We start from the raw sequence: 17,069 nt of genomic DNA, 5'->3' as shown, positions 1-17,069 counted from the left end.
GCCAGGGGCAGCCCAGGCAGAGCCACACCTGGGGAAAGAGTGGCTCAAGGAGAAGACGTGGACTTGCTCTTCTCTTGCCTGGTCTGTCCTAAACCTGCCCCTGCTAACTGGGTTTTCTTTTTGCTGATGAGTCTCAGGCATGGGGATAAAGCACAACGAGTCATTTTGCCTCTGCTTCTACTGACCTGGATGTGTCAAGCAAGGAGGAAGCAGAGGGGTGCTGGGTCTCATTCTGCCCCTCTGGCTTCCTCCTGGGGTCCTGACTGGTGCAAGAACCCGAAAGCTGGGGTCACAGGGAGGAAAAGGTGTAAAGGGGGAAGCCGGGGACAGCTTTTGGCCCTGGCTTAGATCATCAGTTCCTGGAACAGGACTGGACTCTGGTGTTAGACCCCCTGACTTAAATAGTGTCTATAAACGTTACTGAACCTCGGTGTGCCTTGTGTGCCCATCTATAAAATGGGAAAACAATAGTATTTGCCTCCACAGGGATGTTGAAGTTTGAGTGAGTTGGTGCCTACTGGGCACGGCATATCAGTATCAATTAGCTATTCCTCATTACCACCGGTGGGTACTGCTGTCAAGGGACTCGGCTGGAGAAAAATTGTAGTGGGAGGGAATGAGATGGGAGTTCTTGAGGATAAGCTTTTATGTATCTTCCTAGGTACATGTTTCCCTGAAATTATTTTCTCTACTTTGATGATTTCAGAGTTACAGAGAAGTTGCAAGAAGTCCCACATATCCTTCATCCAGATTCTCCAAATCTTAAATTTACCACATTTGCTTTATCCTTTCCCCTCTAAATATACATTTTTTCTGAACCGTTTGATAATAAACTGCAGATATGCTGCCCCTTTCCTCCAAATACCGAATGTGTATTTCTTTTTTCTTTTTTTAATAGCAAGTAGTTTGAAAGTTTACTGAGGTTTTTAAAATTATTATTATTTATTTAGTTGCACCAGGTCTTAGTCGTGGCTCACCAGCTCCTTAGTTGAGGCAGGCAGGCTCCTTAGTTGTGGCATGCGAACTCTTAGGTGCGGCATGCTTGTGGGATCTATTTCCCTGACCAGGGATCCAACCTGGGCCCCCTGCATTGGGAGCACGGAGTCTTATCCAGTGCGCCACCAGGGAAGTCCCTGAATATATGTTTCTTAAACCTAAGGACATTCTCTTATGTAACCAAGCCCACATAATCAGGTCAACATTAAATTACCATGCATACATTTCTGAAGTCTACAGATTTTGCCAGTGGGTCCAATAATGCGCTTTATAGGAACAGAAAATGCAGGATCATGTGCTACATCCAGCTGTCACATCTCTGGAGTTTTGGAGCAGTCCCTCCCTTGGCTCTGCCCATCCTAGGGGTCTGCCTGAGGCCCCTGCTCTGGACTAGTGCTGGTTGCTTGGTAGAGAAGGCTCAGAGGATGGGCCTTTTCTCTTTGCTTTCCTCCATCAGCCCAGCTTCCCAGAAGTGTCCTTTCGTCCCTAAGGATGATACAAGGAGAACCTGGGGGCTTCTACCTCCCCCACGGGGATGAGAGAAGGAATTATGGCTGTAGAAGAAAGCCCCTTCCCTCCTTTTCCACCAAGGCCCTGTATGCTCTCCTTTCTCCATTTGCTTATGTCAAAGAAACCCCCTGACTCACAGCCAGCTTCTGTCTGGGGTGTGGATCTTGGCACAGCACCCCCTTGGGTCCTGCTGATGAGGATTTAGTGCAAACCAGGGAGGTCTGTTACTGTCTGAGGTTGGAGTACTTGCCTGTCAGACTAATCTGTAAGCCATCTTTGTGCCTGCAGGATGACCCTCTCTTCATTATGTACCATGTCTAACACTTTTTGGGGGTTGGGGGTTGCTTGAATATAGTGGGTTTACATTAATAAGAATAACCCACTATATTATTATTGTTATTATTATTATTACCTCATTTAATTTTCACAACAACCTCAAGTGATATAAGTACCAATTTTATTTTTGTTTTTTTTTGTTTTTTGTGGTATGCGGGCCTCTCGCTGTTGTGGCCTCTCCCGTTGCGGAGCACAGGCTCCGGACGCGCAGGCTCAGCGGCCATGGCTCACGGGCCCAGCCGCTCCGCGGCATGTGGGATCCTCCCGGACCGGGGCACGAACCCGTGTCCCCTGCATCGGCAGGCGGACTCTCGACCACTGCGCCACCAGGGAAGCCCAATTAGTACCAATTTGAAAGCTGAGGGAAACTGAGGCTGAAGGAGATATAATTAGTAACCTGCCCAAGATCTCATAGCTACTGAGCTAGCCAAGACAGGACCACAGCTGCCTGTCTTCACAGCTCAGGACTCTTCACAGCTCAGGACAGAGCCAAAGCTCTGTTCTAACTACGGTTTAAATATTTAAATGCCATTTGTTTACACTGTTACAGAGTAAAACTGTTACTTCATAATTTGCATAACTGACTTAGTGTATTCTGGCAGTCTCAACACGCAAGGACCAACCGTACCTGAGACTGTGGGCGGGAACAGCGTCCCTGGGGACCGGAAATTCAAGGAAATGCCAGTTCAGGGAGCTTTAAAAACCGGCTTTTGGATAAGCCCACGCCCCAGTGGTCAGCTAGCGTCACCTGCAGTTGACATCTGTGTCCACGAGGGGGAAGCCGAGTCTACGTGGCTCCAGACGCGTCTCTCTTCCTCTCCCTCATCTCGCTGGTTAGCCTGGGAAAAGGGTCCGCCTTCTGGCCCATAAGGCCCTGGCTCAGAAGTCTCACTTTCTCTTCCTGTTTCCCGTCATGGCGGTGAGTAACCGAGGTGTGGGTTTGCTTCCCTTCATCCGCTTCCATCCACGGCCGGCGGAGCCTGCGGGGGTTACCTCTCCCGCCGCCCGAGGAGAACGGAGCCCGCGATGCCGGCCGTGCCGAAACTGGCAAAGCCATACGAGCCGAGGGCGCGGAGCTGGACCCTGTCACCTTCCTCCCATCCTCCCAGGAGCAGGCTCGGGGCAGCCGCGGGAGGCCCAGAAGCACGGCCCGCAGGCTGCAGCGAGGGCCAGTGGAGCGATCGGAGGGGTGTCTGGGACGCGGGGTTCGGACCTGTTGCTGGGCCCCGGGACTTGAAACTTGCCTGGTGCTGGGGAGCCTCAGCCGGTTCCTCCTCGGGGCAGAGGCCAGGCTTCGGGGGACGCTGCCCAGCCACGTGCTGTTTTCTCACCCCTCACCGGCCGTGTAACGGGGCGCCCTCCGTCACCTTACACTTTGAGCCCCTTGGGGTTCACCCGCATTGTCTGTAACTTTTCCACTCGGTACCTGTCCTGTTTCTGTTCACCCGTTCCGTGCGTGGGGGAAGGAGAAAACAAGACCCCGAGATGTCTTCCTCGGTGCTTCCCACACAAACATGGTGATAATTCTTGAACCTTTAGGGCTTTCGGGACTATTTGGGATGAGCGGAAATGCGCTAAGTATAAATATTAGGCTGGCAGCCCTGGCGGGATTGTGTGTTTTGACGGCTGTGCTTCCCTGTTGCAGCAGGATCAAGGGGAGAAGGAGAACCCCATGCGGGAACTTCGCATCCGCAAGCTCTGCCTCAACATCTGCGTGGGGGAGAGCGGAGACAGGCTGACCCGGGCAGCCAAGGTGCTGGAGCAGCTCACAGGCCAGACCCCTGTGTTCTCCAAAGGTGAGTCGTGGCCGGCAGGGAGAGGGCTGGGGATGTCGGGATGTTTCTTACCTCGCCTGCTGTCAAGCCTGTTTTGTACCCATTTTGAAGGCGATATCTCTTTAAAGCATTGCTTTCCTGAGCTTCCCAAGAAGTATCTCCCTTCCAACATAAAAGTGGTATTGGAATACCAGATTTTGTATGAGCCGAGATTAAGCTAAGACTAGCCCAAGTAGAGATTTTTGCAAGTAACGAGAGTACAAGGTAGCGTGGAAATGTTGGGAATGCAGAAAATGGTATTTGGCTTGATTAGCAGTTAGGGTTACATAGGCTACAGCTAGAACAGGGCTGTGTCCCTAGACTAACCTGGTTCACATCCCGGCTCCATCACTTGCTAGTCTGTGACTTCGGCTTCTCTGGGCCTCAGCTTCCTTATTTGCATACAGGGGATGGTAGTACTTGTATTACAAGATCGCGGGGGACAGGATAGGTTATATGAAATGCCTGCTGCATACCAAGCACAGTGCAGGCATTACTGTTGTTACATTTTTTGTTTTTAGAGTTTCATTGCTTTGGGGTAATGGAATATGGCAAGTCCTTGGAATCACAACCTGCCTCTTACTACCAACTGATCTTGTGCAAGTTAACCTTTCACGGCTTCTGTGAAATGGGGATACAATAAGGTCTTAGCAAATATTAGCTATTATTAATAAACATTATTAGTAGAATGTTTGGTCATTTTCCTTTAGCTTATACTGGTTATGAACTTGCCCTTCCTGAGACTTTGACATTATGGCTCTGAGATCTTAATTGCTCAAGTATGGCTGAGTGTTGGAAAATGTGTTTCTTTGTTAGAAATGAACCTGATTAACTGATACAAGTTGACACTGATTAGAACACCACTTTAGAATGTGGATGGATACTTGATGTCGCTTTGGAGTCATAGAGATGATTTTCTGGGGAAGAGGGGAGTGCAGTGGGAGTATGATAACAGCTGACTCCTTGTTACCCCTGCCTGCAGCTAGATACACCGTCAGATCCTTTGGCATCAGAAGAAATGAAAAAATTGCTGTCCACTGCACAGTCCGTGGGGCCAAGGCAGAAGAAATCCTGGAGAAAGGTCTGAAGGTGAGGCTGACCCCTCCGTGGGATAATACTGAAGAGCACCAGTTAGCACATAGTTACAGCGGTAGTGGTTACACTTAATGTCCTGCCTTGTGACTTTTTTGAACTTCTAAAGGGTTTTTCCCTTCCCTTTGAAAGTTAGTCGTTATATGAAATCCATAGCTGTGATTTGGTGTAGTGGGAAAATCAGATTTTGTTGCTGGCCAAATTACATTGAATTGTGTTTGGGGGTTCCTGAGTGTTGCAAGCTGAGCTAGTTATTGCGGGGTAGAGTTGACAGGGAGTGATTGCTGCGTTTTTTTCCCTCAGGTGCGAGAGTATGAGTTAAGAAAAAATAACTTCTCAGACACTGGAAACTTTGGCTTTGGGATCCAAGAACACATCGATCTGGGGATCAAATATGACCCAAGCATTGGTATCTACGGCCTGGACTTCTATGTGGTATGAATACTTAATCTTTTCTACTCCTGGTCTGTGAGAGTGGAATCTGTTCCTCCTTTATTTCGTATGTGCTATCTTGATGGTGACATGTTGGGTTGGGACTCTGAGTGTTGTCTGTCTTCTCTCCCTTGGGAAGATACACCTCGTTTGTGGCAGGTGTGGGGATATAGCACTGTGAACTAGATGGACAAGATCCGTGACGTTTATGGTCTAGGATCTAGCAAGCACTGATGTTGCTCAGAGGTGGGCGAAGGAAACAGTTCCATCCAGCCACTGAATTGAAAATTTGAGAGACGGTATTGGGTTTGCATTTGGCGTTTGGGTTGGCTGCACTGAGGCTGCCCTTTCCCTGCTTCTTCCCTTAGACTCTGGGAATGGGGTAGCTTCCATCCAGAGGACATGGAAGCAGGTTTGACGATGGGGCTGTTTGCTCAGGATGGGGATTTTAATGTAGACGTGACCATTTGTGTCACTGTAATGTTTTGGTCCAACCATCCAAGTAAATAAATGGCAAAACCCTGAAGTCCTGACTAGTATGAACCTGAAGGGTGGCAGCAGTCTTCTTACTAGATCTGAATATCCAGAGAAATGGTAGTGAGAGTTGGGTGCTCACGGGGGATGACAAACCTTTAAGAAGCACTTTTGAGCTGAAGCAGAGGAGAGAAATAGTTATTTCTTTGTGCTTCTTGAAAGCTTAAGATTTCTACAATGCACATGTTGAAGTAAAATTTATAAAATTTTTTTTTTTTTTTTTTTTTTTTTTTTTTTTTTTTTTTAAATAAAAGTGCTTTGGGGTATGGGAGCAGTGGTGAATCCTTAGCTACCATTGGAAGTTAGGTAGGGGAGTGGGGAGGAGCTGCACGTCCAGCCTCCAGAGCAGACCTATAGTGTATAGGAAGGCGATGTGTCATCTATAGGATGCAGGTTCCATCAGACACTGAGATCATGGGTCTCTTGGGCCACCAGGTAACTGTTGAAGAACAGTCACTGCAATGTGTGCGTCTTGTCCATCTGCTCTTGACTCTGAGCCGGCTGTAGGTGACTGTTGGTTATTCCTGGGACAGGTGCTGGGTAGGCCAGGTTTCAGCATCGCAGACAAGAAGCGCAGGACAGGCTGCATTGGGGCCAAACACAGAATCAGCAAAGAGGAGGCCATGCGCTGGTTCCAGCAGAAGGTAAAGCTTGATCTGTCTCAGGTGAAGTGGTGGAATGTGGTGTTGGTGAATGGAGTTGGGATACGGGGATGCAAAGTCTAGCACCCTTTGGTGGGTGGCTCTTTTAAAGGTGGAACATTTGGGCAACTTGGAAAATGGGCTTCCAGGGTTGGTGGTTTAAAAGAACACCCAGAACCAGGCTTTCTCCCCAGCCCCGTGAATGCAGATAGCTGGAAGGGGAGGAATATGGCTTTAACAGGAGCCCCTTTTCTCAGGGTATAGTACAGTTGAGCATAGCGTAGCAGTTGTTAAAGATGGCCAGCTTCCTGTTTAGGGATATGAGATTCAAAGCCGAAGTTCATGTACCTGATTTGAATTCTTGAACGTTAGCCATTGCTGCAATCTTTACTGCTAACCGCCTGTTCTGAAAAAAATAAAATCTGTTCTCTTTCAGTATGATGGGATCATCCTTCCTGGCAAGTAAATTCCTGTTTCTATCCAAAAGGCTAATAAAAAGTTTTCAGTGAAATGTACAATTACTGTTGTGTGTTCTGTGAAAGGAGCCTGGCCATATTCAAGTCCTTGGACCTCAAGCCACTTAAAGCTTCGATGGGAATAGCTGGTAACAACCCTGTCATCCCCTGATTGGATGCCAGTGTTTCCTGGCAGATCCAAACCTGAGAACTTCCGCAGCACTGTCTGTGCTCACCACACCCTTGTTGACAGGCTGTGGTGCAGTGACCCTGTGGAAACTGACTGTAGAGGGGAGGGAATGGTTGGGGCTGGGTTTGAATTTAGAGCCTTGATTAAAGTGGGGTGCAGGGCTCCCCTCTGTTCAGCGATTCTGCTCTTCATTAGAGGTTTTACCAGCAATGATGTCTGAAAGGATCAGAGGCTTTGATGTGGTGTTTGGGGTTAAATATTGGACTCAGTTTTCCTTTAAAATGAAAATCTAGAGTTGATGAGACTATAAGTAGAGAAAGGGAGTGGTCTTTGAGACACATTGCATGGATGTGATTCCTCGCCCTGCATTTTATTAGCTGTGTTTAAATCTGCCTCAGCTTCCCCGTATGTATCGTGAAGGCAATAATGGTTATATCCCTCAGGATTAAACGGGTTGATACTTGTAGAATGCTTAAACTTGTACCAGGCACATAGTGCTCAAAAGGGATTAATTTTGTGTTATCATCTGTGAGAAATGTTACTCTTAACCAGTTTGCTCCCCCTTTGGTGTGAAAGTGGAACGTGTCTTGCCTGTACTTTACCAGGTCACTGAAGCAGTGACATTCAAAAGCCACCATTTCTCTATTGGACACAATACTTGGCCCGTGGTTCACAGTTTAAATTTTGAGCACAAGTTAACTCAATAATTTACTCACTTGTGACTAATGAGTTCAGTTGTCCCTGGGCCACCTTTTCATTGCTGTTAATTGGTTCTCTAATTTAATAGCTGCCCTCGTAGGTATTTTTAAACCTTGAAGTTATTTTTATGCCCAACTTTTTATGAAGCTACTACTTAGTCTTCCTGATAAAGTCTTAGGCATCAGATCCAGATGCTTAAAGGGGAGAATCATGAAATGTGTTAGCATAAACTTTTTGTTTCACTTAAAACATCGATGTGCATTCACTTCTCAGTCTTTTACTGTGGGCCACCACTTTGTAAATGGAGTAAAGACTTGTGAACGAGCCCAATTCTTGTGATTCAGCTTCACTTCTATAGGTGGGTGCACCTCATTGTTTAACATCTGTAATTACACTAACAACTACAACTGGAATAAACATCTTTGAGAACAAAGTAACTCTTGGTGAATATATTAGCTAATTAGGACTGGGTTTTAGCTGCTCTGGGAAGTCAGTATATTTTCCAGAGGTGGGAGTGTATGCTAGCTTCATCTAAATAAAGCACTGCAGAAAAATGAAATGTAGAAAGTGGAAGTCCTAATAGTGTTGCCGTCCTTGTGCTCTTTACTGTTAGCCATTTGCCGTGTAGCTGTGTTTTTAAGTTTGTGGTACTATTTAGTTTAACAGTGTACACCTGCCCACCCTCCATTTGTTCCTGCTGTATTGTGTACTCAGTTGAGTTCACTTCCCATTTAAAAATTAAACTGCCTGGGCTTCTGGCCCAGAGGGAAAAAGGCCCTAGGGCGTTTGGAGAATAGCTGGATTTTACTCATAGTTCTAGCAGTGGTATTTTAGGTGAGTGATGAAACATGTTGGGAACTGGAACAGGTGAGGACGCTTCCTTAACCAGTTTAGAGCAGCAGTGCCAGGAAAGCTTACCCGCTCTCTGATTAGAAGCTTGGCTTCCAGACAAATGTCACACAGGGTCTGAAGCATTGATGTTTGGGTTGAGCTTGCTTGGATCACTTGGGGGGTTGTTAGAACTCCTATAGGCCCCACCTCAGACCCGAATTCCTTTAACAAGATCTGTAGGTGATATGTATGCATACTAAACAGCAGAAGCGCTGACCGCATCCTAAGGTCAAAACAGAGAGGGAAGGCTTAAGAGGGAGACTTCTTTAATTTTAGTTTTATGAAGTTCCTGCTGTGTGGTTTTTCTTATTTCCTCAGCTACCACCCATGAAAACTTAGGTAGATGTTAGGTGACTCTGGACCCATGCTACATGTGGTTGTCCAGAATAAGGTAGTGTCCCTGGCGGGCATCTGTCTATATCCCAGTTTCAGGCCCGGGAACACTAGATGCTGCTTGGCTGAATGAATGTTGTAGTCCTGCAACTACCCTTTGGGGCAGAGTTCTCAAACGGGCAGTGTTGCCCCTCTCTGTCCTGGGGTATTTGGATATTTGTGGGGGTGGGCTTTTGGTGATCACAGTAACTAGGGCTGCTATTGGCTACTGGAGGTCAAGGGTGTCAAATATTCCGCCATTCGGGATGATCACAAATTTGTGAAGTGCTATGGGGGTAGGTACAGGGTGGTTACTGATGACTTTAGCTACATGATGGGCTAGCTAGCCAGCTGTGCAAACGCTAGCAGGTCCCAGTCTGGTTGAGAAGCAGCAGGGAGACCACAGCCAGAGGGAGCGAGGGAATAGTCAGGTTAGGCCTGTGCAGAGCCAGATCGCAGAGCCTGCCATCGGAGGCTCCAGCTGTTTTGGCAAGACAGACTTTAGGAAGGGGAACTAGGGCAGAAAGGGAGGGACCACGTGGGCTGTTGTTCCAGGGTGCTGGCACGTCATCCACATCGGATAGCCAAATGGACGGGAGAGATCAAAATCCAGCCAGGGAAGTGTAGTCACAGGAAATCATATATGTGCATATGTTACTGTTTTGAGCTGTTAGGTAGAAAATGTGCCAGATAACTTCAATCAGAAATTATTGCATGAGAATCACAAGACTAAAGACAGGTTCTCCATTGGAAATGCTAATTCACAAACATGGCTAATGTTGCCTTCTGGCCTTTTTTTAAAAAAAAAAAAAAACAAATTGAGAGGAAATTATAGCTATAATCTGTGTGCTTTTTTCTCCTCTTAACATAAAGTGTTCTCATGTCATTACAGTGGCTTCATAACATGCCATCCTTTAGATGTATAGGCCGTACTACCTTAATCTATGCAGCCAGCACCAAATGTCAGGAATGTCAGTTCCATAGAACTGCCCCAGTAGAACCACTGTTGTCCTGTTTTCTTGGCCCTCTGTCCAGTGAGTATGTGTAAGGTTCTTGTATCTTAAAGCTGTTGGATGGTGTTATATAATTTCTGCTCTGCTTCTGCCAGCGTCGTGACCATAGGCAAGTAACAGCAAATTTCAGCCTCTCTTGCCCTCTATAGCAAAGCCTAGTGGGTTTTGTGCTTTTGCCTTTTCCTCCAGCTTAACCACCCGCTAGTCCCAGCCTGTTAAACTCCATGTGTACACAGAGGTGCTCTAGCCGACTGGTGAGTAAAGACTACAATGAGTAGGCTGCCAGAGGGGCCTGAGTCTTAAAGTCTTAAGGCCCAGGCCGCCTAGGTGAGTGGTGAGGCCAGGGCCCAGAAACCACCCACAAATAGTGTAAACTGCCTGCCACTGGGGACCTAGCTGGTGCCTGGGGGTACAGTACCACTTTAAGAGCAGCTTGTTATTGACAACCAAGGTTGTGGTTGTCATAGGGGAATCCAGCCTGAGGTACCTGGGGGCACCAGGAAGACTGAACTTGACTGTTCAGGGTGCAGGTGCAGGAAAGCTTAGGAAACAAAGGCAGATGGTTTGTGTTTTTACATATCTGAACAAAAATAATGTGTGATTGTACCAATTAAGGACCTTGTATAACATTATTTAGGATTATATTTATCACTATTGGTTTAATTTGTTATGTAATAAATATATCAACAGTTACCTGGAATCTGAAAGTAGCTTGAAAGGCAAAGGCATTCGACAACCTAAGCAGAAGTGATGTTCTAGACTCCTCCGGTTACCCTGCTAAACACATTGCTTTGATAACGTGACTTCTAATCCTTTTAATATTGTGGTGACTGCCTCTGGAAATGTTTTCCTGTAGTGTATTTCTGTTTTTGGCTTTTAAAGATTGGTTCTGCTTCCTGTATTGTTTTCTATGTGTGCAATTTCTTATGGATCTATATGTAAAAAACGGGGTATAATTCTATGAGGAAATGAAATATGGTTTATACATCTCTATTTTCAAAATTCCAAATTTCTTATTGTACTCCAAAATAACTGAAAACAATCAGTTAATTAAAAAGCACCTATTAAAAGAAAAAAACCTGCTTCTGCTTCTGCTTAATCAATACACGGTATATCACAGTGGGTAAGAGCACAGAATTTGGAATTTAAGCATCTCAAATCCCTTGCAGGTCCCTGGCAGATAGTGTAGGCTTGCTTTCTATGAAAGGTCCCACTAGCTGCCAGTTTACCCCTTTTCTATCTCTAATTTTAGGAAATAGCTGTGCAATAGTTGTTACTCTGAGGGTGGTAGTCCAGGCAGTCACCTGGGGGAGAGGGGTATGCTTTCCCAGATGTTGGTTGGGATTCTTTCCTGACATGCATATTATCTCATTTAGTTTTCATAACTATGAGGTGTTAGGATGATGAGGACATAGAGACCGGCTGTCTTTTTGTACAGTTTTATATAGCTCTTGTTGTAATAAGGTTAAACCTTTTTATAGCTTCTGTTGTAATAAGGTTAAACCACACATCTGCCCCTTGAAATATACTTCCATTAAATTTTCCTTGAAATTAGGTTGACAGGCCCACAAAATGCTAGCCTACATTCTCCAAGTCCCCAAGAGGGCTGACAGTCATAGAAATGGAGTTGGTGTTTACTTTTCAAAGACTGGGTCTACAGGGACAAACACCCAAGTAACTACTGAGTTATAGGAAGTAAGTTCTTGAGAATGGGAGATGTGTGCATTTTGTAACTCATGTTCTGTAACCTCAGGCACAAGGCTGTGTCTCACTATGCGCTCCCAGTGTCTGACCTCCAAGACCAGCTTGTTGCTCAGATAGGGCACGGCCAGCAACACTGCCACTTACTACCTGGGTGAGACTTCAGGCAAGTCAGCCAACCTCTCTGGGCCTAAGGTCTTGTGTAAAATAGGTCAACACCTACCTTTCAGGGTTATTTTCAAGAATTAAAGGTAGTGTATGTAAATCATGTAGTAGGAGCTGTTATCAGTATGTAAATATTACATATTTATTGAATATATATTCTTTGTGGTCTGTGGTAGGCTTAAACGTAAGAGGTTTTATTCTGAGATTTGAGTGCTTCTCTGTCCTGGGAAAGGAAAGATGAGGATGAGGATTATTCACTGTAAAGGTGCTGAGTAAGCTCAGATTCAGGGGGTTGTTTTCAGAAAACTGGGCCTTGAGAATGACCAGTAACTTGGAGAGGAACCAGGCACAGCTTCCTGTTCTCTCAGTTCAGCATTTCTCTCCTTACTCATTCAGCAAATACTTGAGTGCTTACCTCCCTGAAGCATGGCATTGAACCAGACAGATATAGTCCTTGCTGCTAAAGTGGACAAAAAGTACATATTCCTCCTTCCCCCACTTCTCAGGTAGGAAAAAAAATCCATTGTCCTTTTTAATGTTATAAAGAACAAAATAGGGCTCGTCCCCAATATTACAGTACAGTGATATTAACTATGCTTTTCCAGATCATCCCTTAGCACCACCCAAAAAATGGAGGGTTGGGATTTGCTCCTTCCCAGGGCATTCCAACCCCCTTCTTCCCCCTCCCCCAGTGTTGAAAAGCACTGTATGAGTTGGGTCCTGGGGACGGGTTTGAGTTCACAGAGCTCAGTTAAGTGTGGTCTAGGGCCACCTGCTTCAGTCAGCTGTTAAAAATGCAGATTCCTGAACTCCACTCAGAGACTTGAACTTTGTGGGGCTTAGCAGTTTGCATTTTACAGCACTGAAAGTTGAGATTCGTTGTTCTCTCAACAACAATAGCTTTCAGAGTTTTTTGACAATAGCACCCTGCCACACACACAAATTTTATATCACCACTTTATTAAATACATATATACTCGCCTCTGAAAAATATTTCATGAAACAATACCCTTACCACAGGCAATGCATTCTCATTTTATAGTCTGTTCCGTTAATTTTTTTTTTTCCTGATGCTGGTTCTAACCCATTAAATCTGCAGTTTGAAAAATCCTGCTTTCCAGGGTAGTCAGTTGTGTTTCATTCACAAAGTCAGAACTTCTGAGCTAGAAGAGCCCTCAGAGGTGATCTGGCCCAGCAGTCCCTAAGTCCTAATCCTTGCCCAGCACCGGACTGGTTGCAGGAGAATCACCTGAGACATATGTTTAAAATACAGATTCCAGCCCCAACCCCAAGGAGCTTTGAGGAGAAGTAGGAATCCTTTTGGTAACAACCTTCCTGGATGATTTGTGTGCACAGCCAGGTTTGAAAGTTCTAGGATGCAACCCTTACGCTGTGAAGGCCCTCTAGAATGGCAGAGGATTTGAATTTGCCTGTCTGTATATAACGGGCAGAGTTTCTCAATTTCTAAACCACCTCTAGTTTATTTCTGAAGTATTGTTATTTACCAGATATTTTCTTTAAAAGTCATAAAAGAACCTGTCACTGAATTTACAGGTTTGACATGTTTATTATATTACTTTATATATTTTTAGTTGGCCATGCCATGTAGCTTGCAGGATCTTAGTTCCCCGACCAGGGATTGAACCCAGGGCCACGGCAGTGAAAGCGCTGAGTCCTAACCACTGGACCACCAGGGAATTCCCCTACTTTTAGTATATTGTTCTCCAGTAAATATACTAAATAGATATGTAACTATCTAAAAACATGTGTCCTACTTAAGTCATTTATTCTGTAAAGTTTTTGAGTGCCTACTATATGCCCGGCACTGTTTAAAGTTCTTAGGCTATATCAGCAAACACAAACAAATATTTCTGGGAATTCCCTGGCGTTCCAGTGGTTAGGACTCCGTGTTTCCACTGCAGGGGGCATGGGTTCGATCCCTGGTCGGGGAACTAAGATCCCTCATGCCGCATGGCGTGGCCAAAAAAACCAAAAGATTTCTGCCTTCGTAGAGCTTAAATTCTAGTGGAAGGAGATGGATAATAAACAAGACACAAGTAAATTATAAAGTATGTCATAAAATGTTGTGCGCTGTGGAGAAAAGAAAAAGTAGGGTGGGGAAAGGGGGATGGGGAAGGTGGTCAGGGTAGACCTCATTGAAAAAGTGAGGTTTGAGAGGACTTGAAGGAGGTAAGAGTTGGCCAAATGGATCTGTGAGGTAGAGCTTTCCAGAGAGGGAGCAGCTAGAGCAAAGGCCCCCCACCAGAGGGGTATGTAGCACAGGGACCAGCAGAGCCAGGCAGAGTAGGAGGGTATGAGGTCAGAGAGGTAAGCGGGTGAGGAAGTTGCTTGTGTAGGGCTTCATGAGCCATTATAAAGACTCTGGCCTTCACTGTGAGTAAAACGGATCACTCTGGAGAGTTAGAGCAGAGGTATCACGTGATCCGACTTCCATTTTAAAGCTATCTCTGCTGTTTGAGACTGGAATATGGGGGAATGGGTAGAAGCAGGAAGGCCTGTTAGAAAGTATTGCAATAATCCAATCATGTTGGGTCTGACATGGTGGCAGTATTGGAGGTGGTGAGAAATGGTCAGATAATAGGTTTAGAAGGTAAACCAGCAGGATTTCTTTGAATGAATGGCTGAGCGATGTGAGAGAAAGAGAAATCGAGAATGATTAAAATTTCTGGCCTAAGCAACAGAAAATACAGTTGCCATTAATTTCGATAGGGAAGGCTGTGTTTGGAGCAGATTCGACAGGAAACTAGGAATTCCATTCTGAACATGATTAAGATGTCTATTAATCATCCAAGGGGAGATGTGGAATAGGCAGCCCAGAGTCTGGAGTTTGGGCTGCACATGTGTTTGGGGGCCTTCAGCATCAGGATATCCATATTTAAAGTCTTGAGACTGGATGAAATCATAAAGGAGTGGATGTGGTGAAAAGACGACCCAGGACTGAACCTTGGGGTACTTCAGCATTAAGAGGTCTGGGAAAAGAAGAGCAATTGACAAAGGAGACTCAGAAGGAGGGACTAGTAAAGTAGAAGGAAAAACAGAAGAGTTTGGTGTCCTGGAAGCCAAGTGAGAACGCGTGCGGGAGGAGGGTGTGATGAGCTCAGGGAAGTGCTGCCGGTGAGTCAAGTAAAGCGAGCACTGAGAATTGACCATTAGATTTCTCACCGTGGAGGCACTAGGGACCTTGACTGGAGAGGTGCTGGCAGGGTGGTAGAGGTGACAGCCTGAGCAGAGTGACTGGAGACAGCTGGTATAGACAGCTCTTAGGAGGAGTTTTGCTGTCAAGGGGAGCAAAGATGGGTGAAATAGCTTTTTCTGGTGATTGGAAAAGTCCAGTAGGAAAAAAAAAATTGATGTGGGAGAGGGGAGATGTGCTGTAGCAATACCTTTGAATAAGCGAGAGGGGTTACTTTTAGCACACAAGTGAAGGGGTTCAGTTTGGGTAGAACTGTGGCTGGTAAGTCAAGAGGCTGAGTATGTGGGTGTAGATGTTGGTAGGTGGTGGATGTGGGATGGAGATCCGTGGACATTCTCTTCTGATTGAGCTTCCATTTTCTCAGTGAAGCAGGAGAGTAAGGATGCGGGGAGAGGTGTTAGGCCTTAGAGAAGGAGTGAAAGAGTCATCTGGGAGAGTCCCGTACCAAATATGGAGGAACACTCCTGAAGGGCAGGACCCTCTCAGTGGAGCATCGGTGGGTGAAGAAACAGGTTGAGAGCTAATGGGCCATGTTCAGGATCACACAGCTGGTTAAAGGCAGAGCCAAGCCCAACCCAGATGGCCTGGTTTCCTGGCCTGGAACTTGGTAGATCCACAAGGAACTAATCTTTTCCATGATAGAATCTTTGCTCTTCCTGGTAGCGTCTCAACCTGCGGGTCTGTCCTGATACAGAGTGCTGTCATGTGAGCAGCTTCCTCTCACCTCTGCTCTTGCTTTCTGGCTTCTGTCTTGGCTGTCTTCCAGCCCTGCTCTGTATCTTTGTCTTACAGATCAGTGATGATCAAACCTGAGTGCATTAGGATCTCCTGTAAGACTTGTAAAAACCAGCTTGCTGGGACCCCACCCTCAGAGTTTCTGATTCAGTAGATCTGGGGTGGTGTCTGAGAATATGCATTTCTAACAAGTTCCCAGTTGATACTGAGGCTACTGATTCAAGAACCATTCTTTGAGAACTACTGAACTAGGCTGTATACTTCTCTGTAACTCATTCATTCAGCAAATTCATATTGTGGGCCTGCAGTGTATCGGGATCTGGGGGATACAGCAATGAAAGTTAGTCTGTGTCCCCGAGGAACTCCCAGTTTAGTGGGGGAGACAAGTGAATAAATCAACAATATGCTTCCACAGCTTTTCTTTCCTCAGCTTTATTGAGGTATAATTGACAAATAAAATTATATATATTTAAAGTATACAATGTGATGATTTGATATATGTATACATGTGAAATTATTACTACAATCAAGTTAACTAACACACCTATCACCTCACATAGTTATCTGTGTGTGTGTGTGTGTGTGTGTGTGTGTGAGAACACTTGAGTATACTTCTCTAACTTTATTCGTTCCAATACTGCTTTTATTATTATTTTTTTGCCATATCCAGGTACCACCTGTATTATTGCCTAATGTTTATTTTAAAGGGACTCGATTGTTAAATTTATATCTCCTTATATCCTACTATAAATGGAACATCAGTATCAGTAGCTGGTTAGATTCTGTTGCCTGCTGAAGGCTCTGGGCCTGAGGCTTGCTCTATTCAAGAATAAGTAGCAGGGCTTCCCTGGTGGCGCCATGGTTGAGAGTCCGCCTGCCGATGCAGGGGACAGAGGTTCGCGCCCCGGTCCGGGAAGATCCCACATGCCGCGGAGCAGCTGGGCCCGTGAGCCATGACTGCTGAGCCTGCGCGTCCGGAGCCTGTGCTCCGCAACAGGAGAGGCCACAACAGTGAGAGGCCTGCGTACCGCAAAAAAAAAAAAAGAATAAGTAGCAGTAGTCAGAGAGGAGCTAAAGAGAACTATAGTAATTATCTGCTCCTGAGCACCTACCCTGAGCAGGTAATGAGTTAATGTTATTAACTCTCTTGATCCTTGGAACGACCCCATTTATACTCTTATCTGTGTAGTACAGATGTAGAAGTTGGGGCACGGAGAAGTCAATGGCTATTATGTAGCATAGCAGGGAGTGAACCCAGGCAGTCTGGCTCCAGGGGCCG

The 17,069-nt window shown here is 45.7% G+C and overlaps 1 protein-coding gene across 2 annotated transcripts; it reads left to right on the top strand.

The window, feature by feature from the left end:
* Window positions 1-2,716: 2,716 nt before the first annotated feature.
* Window positions 2,717-6,870, top strand: RPL11 (ribosomal protein L11). Of its 2 annotated transcripts, none has more exons than XM_007459177.1 (6): window positions 2,717-2,761; window positions 3,488-3,638; window positions 4,639-4,745; window positions 5,052-5,183; window positions 6,248-6,358; window positions 6,792-6,870. In XM_007459177.1, exons 1-6 carry the CDS (start codon window positions 2,756-2,758, stop codon window positions 6,819-6,821), a joined length of 537 nt encoding a protein of 178 aa, XP_007459239.1. In that variant the 5' UTR covers window positions 2,717-2,755; the 3' UTR covers window positions 6,822-6,870. The 2 variants fall into 2 exon arrangements, with proteins under 2 accessions (XP_007459239.1, XP_007459240.1); XM_007459178.1 differs by having other exon boundaries at window positions 3,491-3,638; window positions 6,792-6,869.
* The last annotated feature ends 10,199 nt before the right edge of the window (window positions 6,871-17,069 follow it).

This window comes from Lipotes vexillifer, unplaced genomic scaffold, assembly GCF_000442215.2.
Source record: "Lipotes vexillifer unplaced genomic scaffold, Lipotes_vexillifer_v1.1 scaffold496, whole genome shotgun sequence".
Taxonomy (NCBI): Eukaryota; Metazoa; Chordata; class Mammalia; order Artiodactyla; family Lipotidae; genus Lipotes; species Lipotes vexillifer.
The sequence above is the reverse complement of the archived record's forward strand: the minus strand, read 5'-3'. Positions and strand labels throughout refer to the sequence as shown.

Coding starts and splice junctions, on each gene's coding strand:
- RPL11 (XM_007459177.1), top strand. Junction 5,184..6,247: donor ACGGCCTGGACTTCTATGTG/GTATGAATACTT, acceptor TTCCTGGGACAG/GTGCTGGGTAGGCCAGGTTT. Junction 6,359..6,791: donor TGCGCTGGTTCCAGCAGAAG/GTAAAGCTTGAT, acceptor GTTCTCTTTCAG/TATGATGGGATCATCCTTCC.